At 38.8% G+C, this 12,399-nt stretch overlaps 1 protein-coding gene across 4 annotated transcripts in view; it reads right to left on the bottom strand.

Moving 5' to 3' along the window:
- The window catches only part of USP6NL (USP6 N-terminal like), a 186,669-nt gene that overhangs the window by 44,495 nt on the left and 129,775 nt on the right, over positions 1-12,399 (bottom strand). For all 4 annotated transcript variants that reach the window (XM_037065944.1, XM_037065945.1, XM_037065946.1 and 1 more), the window contains one exon: positions 3,238-3,318. In XM_037065944.1, the coding sequence (XP_036921839.1) occupies positions 3,238-3,318 (81 nt within the window). The remainder of the gene's footprint in view (positions 1-3,237; positions 3,319-12,399) is intronic.

The following is a 12,399-nucleotide window of genomic DNA, read 5'->3' as shown; positions in this document are numbered from 1 at the left end:
ATACCAAATGTTCTCTATGAGGGCTATGTTTTTATTTCAAGATATCTGTAAAAATTTTTTTGTATTACTGCTACATAAGTCAGGGGTCTGTGGAGGGAAAACTTATACCTGCTCTTCTTGGAAGGTAAGAAAAATATATGCTATTTTTTTTCCTTCAATGCAATTTAAAACTAGGTATAATTTGAAAGCAATGATTCCTTTAGAAGGTGCACTCTGTTTCACACCAAATTGGACCACATATATCACCCAATAATTCCAGCATTATAGCTGTGGGAAAGTGCTTTAAAATTATATATCAAAGAAATAGTTCTGTTAAAATCTCTCTAACTGGTAACTAAATTAGTCAGAGTCACTGTACAGAACAATAATAGCCTAGTTGAATTGCTCGTTTTATAGAGGCTTACATACTATCATAGATATATGCATACTAGACAAGAACATTAAGCCATATATCTCTACAAATATTTTATTAGACTGAATGTGAGATTAAAGCATAGGTACAATGCACCAAAATTTATCCTGTAATTATTACTTGAGCATCTTTCCACAAAGACAGAAGGTAAAGTACAGTTGTCAACTTCAGGCCAATCTGAGAGACACAGCAAAAGATTAAACAAGAGCACAGGCATTGTAACTAACATTCTACTGTGAAGTGATTCCTCTTAAAAACATCTTGACTTCCAACCTAATGCTAAAACACACATATAATAAAATCAGCAAGCAACTCACTCCCAATGAAAATAAAAGAAGAGTCTAATACATTTTAAAGAAGGATACTTAAGATGCTCAAAAAGAAAGGTGACATTAGTATTATGAGATACCCCAGGACAAAAAGATATCTGTAGTTAAATAAGTTTCATGCAATTTATGATCCCTCTTAAAAATTCCCACCACATATAATAAATAATATTAAAGACTCTCAAAAGTCATGTAGTAAAGAAACATTGCTTAACTATGTTTAGCTCTGATTTTCCCCATTTTATTTAGCTGGACAGCCCTTTTCTCATGTTGTAATAAGAAACACTTACTGACTACATACTAAGGGTCAGGCACTATACGTGTTTTATATGAATTAACATTTAATGCTCAAAACAACTGAGAGGTAGATTATTATCTCCATTTTACATATGAACCAATGAAGTCAGAAAAAGGTAAAATACCTTCCCTCAGGTTGCACAGCTAATAAAGTGGCAGAGCTGGGATTTGAACCTAGGATAGCCTGGCTCCAGAGTCTTCTGCTAACCACCTTAAGCAATTCTGCTTCTATGTAATATTCATTAGAATCTAAGGAACTGGTTTCACTTACTGGAATTCTTATCAGCAAATGCTGACATACCACAATTTATATCTATGCAAAAAGGAAAAATAATACATAGGAAAAAAGTATGAGGAAATAGATATCCTACTAATTAACTCAGTCGTGCTTACTGCAGGACTATGGAAGATATTTTTTCCTTAAAAATTTTTTGCCCCATTTTTAGCACAACTTATTTTATACCTGTGTTATCTTCTTTCTTGGTACGCCAGAGAGGCTGCACCCTCCTAACCTATTACAATTCTCCATCAATGTGGGGATCACTTGGCACTGGATGAAGGAATTTTATTTCCCTCAAATGACCAACACACTTTAAAGTAATGTTCCCTACATTAAAAAAAAAACTGTCCAAAATTCCTTAAAAAAACTCACAGCAGTAGCTAACATTTGCTGATGCTTACTCTCTGCAAGGTGTGTGCTGAGTGCAGTATGTACATGACTCGATCACTTATCATCCCTCTGAAATGGGTTTGACTGTCTCCATTTTACTATCAGGAAACCAACACTTAGATGTCAGCCATTCTTGGAGTATGGCCCATGAGGTCAAAGCTGTTCCCATAACGATACTAAAATGTCAGTTGCCTTCTTCACTCTGTCGACTTTTGCACTGACAGCAGAAAAGCAGTGGTCCTAAAACTACTGGTACTGTGACACAAATCACGGTGGTAGCAGCATTATGCCAGTGGTCACTGTATCCGCCACTCGGAGTTGAAAACAAGTCAGTCTTGCTTGAGATGAAGCAGTAGAAATTACAAATTTTATGAAATCTCACCTCTTGCATGCATATCTTGTCCATATTCTGAGTGATGACATGGGAAGCACTCACAGAGCACTTTACTGTAATCCAAGTACAATGGTGGCCTCAAGAAAAAGTGCTAATAAAACTGTTTGAATCATAATCTAAATCAACTCCTTCCTTCATGGAACATCTTATTACTTGAAAGGACTGACTAAACAACTATGGCAGGGGTGTCAAACTCATTTTCACTGGGGGCCACATCAGCCTCGAGGTTGCCTTCAAAGGACCATATGTAATTTCAGGACTATGTAAACGTAATTACTCCTTATCAGTGAAGCGAGAGCTCGGCACTCCGATGGGCAGAAACAAGGTGCCAGGCTGGATAAAACTAGGTGGGGGGCCAAATTCAGCCTGCAGTCCTTGTGTTTGCCACTTGTGAACTATGGTTATTCAGATTTAGGTATTCAACATTTTCTCAAAAATAAATGAAGCCTGTCACTTTCAGGAAAATATCTGATAGTATTTGGTGCCACTGACAACATCTGACCTTTCAGGCAAAATTAGCATTTTAGAAATTTTCACCATCATAAACTTCACAGGTAACCAATATTTAAAAAAGACTCTTCTGATGCTTTTAATAGATGTATATTTTTTAACTGGTTTAAAACTGAGCACAAAACTAAATATACAACAAAAGATTTAAGGAGAGGATGCTAGAGATCTCTGGACAAAGGGATTGCTCCTGTTTCAGAGAAAGATTTCACAAGCCAGTCCTCTCTTTCTGAGCTGTGTGACATGTGGATATGAAGCCTGAAACTACTGCAATAAACATGACCCCAAAGGGAAGCCAACCTTGAGATGAAGCTGACACTGCAGAAGGCAGAAGAGGGGCAGAGAGAAACTGTCACAGGCAACATAACCGTACAGCTGGATCCAATCACTCCACAGCCAGCCAACTTCTGGACTACCCAATACATTCCCTGAATTGTTGAAACCAATCTGAATTGGGTATTCTGTGATATCAGAAAGACTCCTAATTTGAGGGATTCCACTAAATTAAACTAAAAAATTCTTTTAAAGAATATGAATGTAATCCTGTGATAATTAAAGAGAAACTTTTACTGAGAAAACCCACACTGAACTTGTATAGTTTCATCAAGAAGTAGCATTATTTTTTCATTACCTTTTCAGTGTTCTTGTATTTTTCCCATCCTTTTAGCATTTTCAACCATTTAGTCGTTCTTTCAATTTCCAGGTGCTTTTGCTAAAATAAAATTGAAATTTATTGTTACTATTGTTCAAGACTTCTTTACTTATGAATTACAAAAAAAAATAAAAGAAAACGCTCCTAAAATGATCTACTAAAAGGGGTGTGATATATGAGATAGCAAATATCCTATCTAACTTTTTAGAAATTGAATCAGTAATTTTAGAGTTGTATCAATAGTATTTATAGTTCATGTTAAGATACACAGGAGGTACTTCGGTGGGATAGGTAAAGAGAAAGAAATTGTTTAAATTTCCCCAACATGCTTAAACTAATCACTAAAACCCCTGAACATTCTACAATTTTAAATCAAAAGGAAATTTTAAAATATTTTGACATATCTTCGATGAAACAACAAAAACCTAACTTCAAAATTCCATTCTCTTCTCCCTCCCACCATTTTACTCAATTCTAGCATCTTAGTGTTTTCAGTGTCAGAGCTGGAATTCTTAAATCAAGAATTTGCTATTTATTGATTTGTGGAGTGTTTGGAGTGATTAATATTTAATTATTGCTATGCTGGTGGAAAACTGTACAAAGTAACAGTTGCTGCCAAAAAAGAAAGCTCACCATTTACTAAGGATGCTTAGGTGGGAATCTGCTGTGACAGGTGCTACAGCACAGGGACAGAAGGGGTAAGAGTAAGGTCATGGTGGAAGAAGTAGTCAAGTACACCAAAGGATGTCAGAGAAGATGGGCCCTACATAAGGATTAAAGGGCTATCAGGGTTTTTATCAAGTGTAGTGTGGGAAAGAATATGCTAAGAAGCATGGGTAGACGTAGTTCTGAAATAATTTAGTATCAGAAGAGGCTGAATGAAAACAGTCTTATACATCACACTAAACTGGAACTTGGGGCAAAGCTGGGGAATGGGCAAGGTGGTACAGAAAGTGCTTCTTCCTCACTTCTTTGATGGCCAGAAGAGGGATATTGTTTTCCTAAGAAACTAGACGTGCTGTCCAATCTCCTAGTCACGTCTAAGGTGGTAGAGTGACTAGATGACTAGTAAATTTAGTAAAAAAGAACCAGGTGTAGAGACCTCAGTCCCTTTTCTTAGAAGCCCAGCAACTCTCAGAAAGCACATTTTTCAGGCAAAACTAAACAAAAACAAAAACACCCTCCTCAGCCAAAAAGTCTATGGTGACCTCTGCCAGTGACCAGGTGAGTAAGTCTGTCTCCTTCCAGGATTCAACACTGGGGTGCCTGCATGCCTAGCCCACATTCTCCCCTAACCACTCTGCTCCAGGAAGGCTGGGATGCTCGCTGCTTCCCCATTGCCCAGAACACTGCTGGGCACACAGTAGGCACTTAATTAATCACTTCATTTTTATGAGAACAAAACACAGCGTAATTTTCTCTTCTAAATGAGGTGAGTTTCTTCTATTTCGTTCATTTTTCTCAATCCCCCATTTTCTTTTCTGGAGGTTTCTGTAAGTATAATAAGCATATGAATAAAAAGCAATGGAAATGGAAGAGTACCTAGGAAAGAAAATTATTCTGAGGATACATTTTATGCTCAAAATGTATGCTCACTACAACCCTACGAGGTAAACATCCCCATTTTACAGATAAGGACACAGAGATATAAAAGGGTTAAGTGACTTGTCCAAATCCCCTTATCCAGTACCTTCATGTTTGAAGGAGGAGTCTGAAACTCGGGAGCTTGGTTTCAGGACCTGCACCTTCAGCCCCACAACTTATTATCTCTTGCTCCCCTCGGGTCCTTGCTCTAGTTCAAGCAATAATACTCCTGGATGAAAGCAGTCACTCCTTATTGACTGGCTTTATAATCCAGCCTCAAACAGGCAGATGGCATATGCCCACCATCAATATTTTTAGATAGAAAAAGTGCATAAAATCCCAAAGAAAATCCTGAATTTAGGAAAAGATTCTCACCAACAAAAATAATCTTATAGAACTTTATTTTCAGGAATATTCTTAAAACCTTTGAACTTCTGGTCAAGATAAAGGCATAGGTAGACATGCTTCACCTAGAACAACCATAAAAAGGATCACTGCTAACCTAAAAACAAAAACACCCACTTCAGAAGAATTGCCAGAAAACTGAAATGTGTAGAAGTCTAACAACCAGGGATTTAAAAAGGCCGTATTCATCCAGATGGGTAGGAGGGGCGGAGATGGGAGCCGGGGCGGATAAGACATGATGTGGAGGCAGATGTGGAGGCAGATATAGAGGCGGCGAGGCAGACAGCAGAACAGACGGTCCCACATTCACATGTGTTGTATAAAAATTGGGAGGGATACCTTGGGAGCAAGCAATCCCAGCCCCAGGCCAGAATGAGCAGCCGGGGGTTGCAGTACTTGGAAAATAAAGCCTCATAACTTCAGGCTTTTTAAACCAGTGGGGGCTGGGGCAGCTGAAGAAATTGCCAGTTTCTCAGGAAGGTCTGTTTAAAAGGCCTGCACAGTCCTAGAATGTATGCAAACCCACCCACTCTGGGAACCAACACCAGGGCAACAGCCAGAGGGGTGCCAGTCACATATGGGAAGTGGGTAAAGTGACTGGAGGTAGGGTGAATGCCAAGTGAGCCTCTGGCAGCAAGGCAGCAGCACTGGCCCCTCTTGTTTCCCTCCCCCACTTACGGAGCCACAAAGTGGTGGAGCGGGTTGCCTCACCCTGGCAATTACCTATGGCTCCATCCCATACAACTTAACAAGTATGCTAAGGCTGAGAGGCAAAGCAGCTCTATCTAATAAACAGAAACAAACACGGGGAGGCTGCAAGGTTGAAGAAACAAAGAAAAATGGTCCAAATGAAAGAACAGAACAAAAACCCATAAAAAAGAGCTAAACAAAATGAAGATAGCCAACCCATCAGAGGCAGAGTTCAAAACACTGGTGATAAGGGTGCTCAGAGAACTCATGGAGTATGCAAAAGCGTAAGGGAAGAAATGAAGGCTTCACTAAGTGAAATGAAGAAAAACCCACAGGGAACCAACAGATAAGGGAAGGAAGCTGGGGTTCAAATAAACTATTTGGACCAAAAGGAAGAAATAAACAGTCAACCAGAACAGAATGAAGAAACAAGAATTCAAAAACACGAGGAGAGAATAAGAAGACTCTGGGACATCTTCAAAAGTGCCACCATCTGAATCATAGGGGTGTCAGAAGGAAAAGAGGAACAACAAGAAATCGAAAACTTATTTGAAAAAATAATGAAAGAAATCTTCCCTATTTGGTGAAGGAAATAGACATACAAGTCCAGGAAGCACAGAGAGTCCCAAACAAGATGGAAACAAAAAGGACAATACCAAGACAAATCATAATTAAAATACCAAAGGTTAAAGATAAAGAAAGAATCTTAAAAGTGGGTAGAGAAAAGCAGAATTACCTACAAAGGAGGTCCCATAAGACTGTTACCTGATTTCTCAAAAGAGACCTTACAGGGAAGAAGGGGCTGGAAAGAAGTATTCAAAGTGATGAAAAGCAAGGACCTACAACCAAAATTACTCTATCCAGCAAAGCTATCATTTAGAATGGAAGGGCAGAAAAAGGGCTTCCCAGAGACGGTAAACCTAAAGGAGTTCATCATCAACAACCCTTATTATTATGACATGTTAAAGAGACTTATTTAAGAAAAAGAAGACCAAAACTATAAACAACAAAATGACAAAAAACTCACAACTATCAACAAATAAATCTAAAAACAAAAACAAAAACAAAGTAAGCAAACAACTAGAACAGAAACAGAATCATAGAAATGGAGATCACATGGAAGGTTATCAGCTGGTTGTAGGAAGGGGGAGAACGTGGGGAAAGGTGCAGGCATTAAAAAGCATAATTGGTAGGTACAAAATGGACAGGGAGATGTTAAGAATGGTATAGGAAATAGAGAATCCAAAGACTTATATGCACGACCCATGGACATGAACTAAGGCAGGAGGATTGCTACAAGGAAGAGGAGCACTGGGCAGAGGTGGACTAAGGGGGAAAAGTTGGGACAACTGTAATAGCATAATTAATAAAATATACTTTAAAACAAAAAACAGAAAAACTCCTTAATTACTTCTTAAATATAAAAATTTTGGGTTTTTCATAATAAAAGATGATCACTTGTGAGCAAAAGTTATTGTTATAAATTCCATATTTCAAAAGCCTAAGCATAGTCTTCATTAGATTATTAGTGATAAAGTGCTGCAGATGGTTTCAGAAATATGTTTAAATTTAACACTCAGTGGGGCACTGAAATCTAATGAATGATTCTGCTACATGTGACTTTAGAGAAGGCCAAGCTATGAAAAGTTAAGATCGATCTAAGCTGCCATTTGGTGTTTTTTTGTTCTCTGCACTTCCTCCTCTAACTTCTTCAAAGCATACTTCTCTTCTCCAACAACAGGAAAGTACCAAATAATTCAAGCTAACCCAAGAGTATAATAACACACTTTGCCAGGAACAATCCTGCTGAGATCTAGCCTATCTTTTGCTATCTTTCATTTTTATGACTATAAATGATCCATTAATCACTTTAAGAAGTAATTATTCTTTTTTTGTAATGGCACTCTTTTGTATTCTAATTCTTATTATGTATATAGATTATTTTAAGCGCTACATATTTTCACATGCAAGGACAAAACACACATACAATTTTAAGAACAATTAAGCATGCTTTTATTTCCCCTGCAGCAAAAAATAGAAATAGTGCACCTTGGAAAAAGTTCACAGGCTATTGGATTTTACAATTATATATCTGTAGTTGAATCATGTTTAAATATTAATTTCACAATACTGTCAGTTCAAGTACACTAGACTTGAATGTGTATGAATGTCTCCTCCATACTCATAAATCTACAATTCCTGGATAAAATATACTTTATCACAAAACGTGCTAAGCCGACTATTCCAGAATTTATTCTAAAGTAAGCAGTAACTGAAAACCATGGGACAGATGAGAAATTAAGTGCTCTAGAAAAACAGGAAATATAATCTTGCCATGGACTAAGTAACACCAATACAAGGTAGAATATAACAGCAAGTTAGAATCTCAACCTACACTTTCAGTAAATACTTGAAACTCAACATATCCAAAACGATTTCCCTTACCATATTGCTATTACTCCTCTCTTCTCTACCCTAAATTAACAGCACCACTACCCACTAAGTCAAACAAATAAGAACCTTAAGTTGTGTTCAGTCTCTATTTCACCTTCCTTCCCACATCCAAACTGCACTCCACTGGTCCCATCCACGTCTCTCGTTTCCATCATGCCCTCTGCCCTAGCCCAGGCAATCCTAATTCCTAGATGAAAGCAGTAAGTCCTTACGGGTAGCCCCATCTTTAAAAAATTGTGTTGGCCTCCATACTGCCACCACAATTTTTAAAACGTGTCTGAATTTAAAACCCTACAATGACCACCCATTCATAATCTACAAAAAAAAGTGTCACACTTCCACATGGATGGATTTTCACACTATGGCCCCAACTCATCTTCCTGCTACTTTTATTATTTGGCCACCTTGAACTATTTGTCATTCTCAATATATAATATATTTGCATGCCTCTTTGACCAATGTTGCCATTCACCTGCCTGTAATGGTCTGCCTCATCACTGATGGCAAAACCCTATGTATCCTCTCATGACCAGCCATATGTCCAAGGTTTGGAACCTTTCCCAAATGTCTCCAGGTTCCAAGCAAAATGAACTGGTTTCCTTAGCATTTCATGGCAGGAACTAAGGACCCAGTTGTCCTGGGTCAAATCTGAATTCTGTCTTTTCCTATCTGTATCATCTGGGGGCAAGTATCTTAGTTTCCTTCTCTATAAAATAAGAACTGTTATGATTACTGCTATAGCACCTAAGACCTGTGTTTTAGCTGTCTGAAATGTCCAACACACATTAGTAATATTAAAGTGCGAACCCCTTGAGTACAGGAACCATATCGTATATTCCTTTCCTTCTTTCATCACCTAAAACAAAGATTGGTATATATGAAACACTAAATAAACACTTTAAAGTTAAATATAATTTACATGAGAAAAGACAACAAGCACTATGTAGCAACTAATAGCATTCTGTGGTCCTAGAAATAGAGGGGATATGGAAAATGAATACCCATGGACATATCAAAATCATAAATACTTTTTAAAACCTCACCCGAGGATATGTTTATTGATGAGAGAGAGAGAGATGTGATGTGAGAGAGAAACACTGCTTGGTTGCCTCCCATTTGCATTCCAACCAGGGATGGAACCCACAAGCTAAGTATGTGTCCTGCCAGGGGACCAAACACACAACCTTTTGGTGCATGGGATTACACTCCAACCAACTGAGCCACCAGCCAGGGCCAAAATCATACATAATTTTCACAGCAGTTTAATCACTGTAATATAGAACTGACCAGAAGTGAATTGTAACAGTATCTGTTATGCAGTGTAATGACAGAAATCTTTCATTCCATCATGTTGGCAACACTACTGATGTTAGATGTCTATACAAAAATGATATAAAATAACTCTGTTGACTTCATACAGACATCTTACTTTTATTTTTCCCAATTTTTTTTGAAATATTTCAAACCTACAGAAAACTTGGAAGAACAGTGTACTATACACTTATATATGCTTCACCAAAATCCACTAATTGTTACATTTTTCCTGATTTAATCTACTATATTGGGGTAGGTTTATTTTGACTGATCTATTAGAAAATCACAGACATCATGAACACTTCATCTCCAAATCTTTCTAGTATGTATCACCTCAGGAAAAAAAACCACTTTACCACATATAATCAGTGTATCACTACCACACCCTCCAAATTAAAATTGGTTTATAATTACCTTTATTATTACCTAATAAACAATTCACATACCAAATTCCCCATTTGTCCCAAAAGTGTTCTTTATAGCTGTTTGTCTTTGGGATGGATGGGAAGGGAGATTCAGAATCCAATCATAATCATGCCTTATCTTTATTGGCATAGCTCTTTACTTCGCTTCACTCTAGAACAGTCCCCTGTCCCTTTTCTGTCATGAAACTGACATATCTGAAAAGTCCAGGCCACGTTATCTAGATTTTTCTGGTCATTTACCCTATATTTTGGCAGGAATATGACACAGGAGATGTGTCCTTCACATGACATCATATCCAGAGACATATCATGTTGATTTGTACCATCATCAATAATGTAACACTTGACCCTTTGGTTAAGTGGTATTTGCCTGATTTCTCCAGTCACTAATAGAGAACTTGACTGTTGTAACTGGTAAGTAATATGTGTGATGTGCTTTGAGACAATGTAGATAATCTGTTCCTTAACAACTGCACTCAGTGTTCTTATTATCCACTGAAAATCCTTGTCTGAATCAATTCTGATTCTGATGGTGGTAAAATAATGTTTGGTCTTTCTTTTAATTCTATGATTCCTTCTGTATAACTAACTGATGTTTTTCTATTCTAGCTCCTCCACACTTTTTAATATCACTATGGCACAAAGGATTATTTTATCAATGTGTTAAAATCCATTACTACCATCACTCTTTTATTTTATTTATTTATTTATTTATTTATTTATTTATTTATCTTTAGAGGGGAAAGAGAGAGGGAGAGAAACATCAATGTATGGTTGCCTTTTGTGCATCCCCTGCTGGTAGTTAGCCTGCAAGGAACCGGCCTGCAACCCAGGCATGTGCCCTGACTGGGAATTGAACCATGATCGTCTGGTTCACAGGCCTGCGCTCAATCCACTGAACTACACCAGCCGGGGCTTACCATCACTCTTTTTCAAGTTAAAATTGTCCCAAATTTAGCTGATCCTCTCTTATTTGGTTGAAGATTTCTCCCTTCTGGTGGATGCTTTAGACATGCCCTATCTGGAACAAACAATTCAGGCTCATTTTATACACTTTCTACTTAGACCTACACCAGCCATTTCTTTAAGAAATAGTGTTTCGCCCTGGCTGGTGTGGCTCAGTGGATTGAGCAGGGGTCTGTGAAGCAAAGAGTTGCCGGTTCGATTCCCAGTCAGGGCACATGCCTGGGTTGCAGGCCAGGTCCCCAGTAGGGGACACATGAGAGCAACCACACATTGATGTTTCCCTCCCTCTCTTTCTCCTTTCCCCTCTCTCTAAGATAAATAAATAAATAAAACCTTAAAAAAAAAGAAAGAAATCGTGTTTCTTTTTAACAGGGAATAGTATTGAAAAACTAAGATCTGGGTACCAGATGTGCTCACCATGGCAATTTTTAAAATCATATAGGAGATCATGGTATAAGAAAATTCTACTCCCCTTGTTACAGAACAAAAGGGCACACATACAGGGTGGGGGGGGGTCACGACATACTATTATGGAAAGGACCCCCTACTGAGCTCAATTGGCCGTAGCCAGATAGGAAAGATGTCCCTCAATGCCAGAGATTTGTGAAAAGGAAAGGAAATGTTTATTTAATGCTATACAGACTTAAAGTAGTGGCCTAACATCTTCATTAGAATAGCAAAGTCCTTTTTGGATACCCTCAGACACCCACAGTGCTTCCTTCTCCCCCTGCCCTAATTCGGGGTACTGTAACTCCAGAAAAGAAGCAAACGTCTGTGTTTTAGGCTGCTGGCACCACCAGCTATGTCACCATCCAGGCAGGATCTCTAATCCAAAGCCACGTGGCTCCTTCTCATAGTCTACTGGCAAACGTCCTTTTACCCTTCCAGGCAAAGTCTCTCCTGCTTCCCAGGCCACACGGCCAAAGGGAGCACCCCAAAGCTGCGTGGTCCTCTTCTACCAAAGCTGCAGGGGTCCCCACTCTGGCCAAAACCGCATGGTTCTTCTTTCTACCAGAGCTGTGGGGGTCTTTACTCTAGCCAAACCATGTGGATCTCTCCTCTCCTCCAAAGCTGCTCGGAGCAGTGGGGGCGGGTCACCACTCTGCCAAAGCTGAGTGGAGGTTCTCTGCTAAAGCCACATGGTGATTCTTTCTACCCAAGCTGCAGGGGTCCCCACTCTGCCAGAAGCACGTGTCTCTCCCCCTGCACTGCCACATGCACTGCCACAGCCACATGGTCCTCTCCAGCAGAGTTTCAAGGGGGTCTCCATTCTGCCAAAGCCAAGAGTCTCTCTCAATGACTG

This window comes from Sturnira hondurensis, unplaced genomic scaffold, assembly GCF_014824575.4.
Source record: "Sturnira hondurensis isolate 20B ecotype Veracruz unplaced genomic scaffold, ASM1482457v3 Scaffold0016284, whole genome shotgun sequence".
NCBI lineage: Eukaryota > Metazoa > Chordata > Mammalia > Chiroptera > Phyllostomidae > Sturnira > Sturnira hondurensis.
Note: the sequence above shows the minus strand (reverse complement) of the source record. Positions and strands in the feature narration are given on the sequence as shown.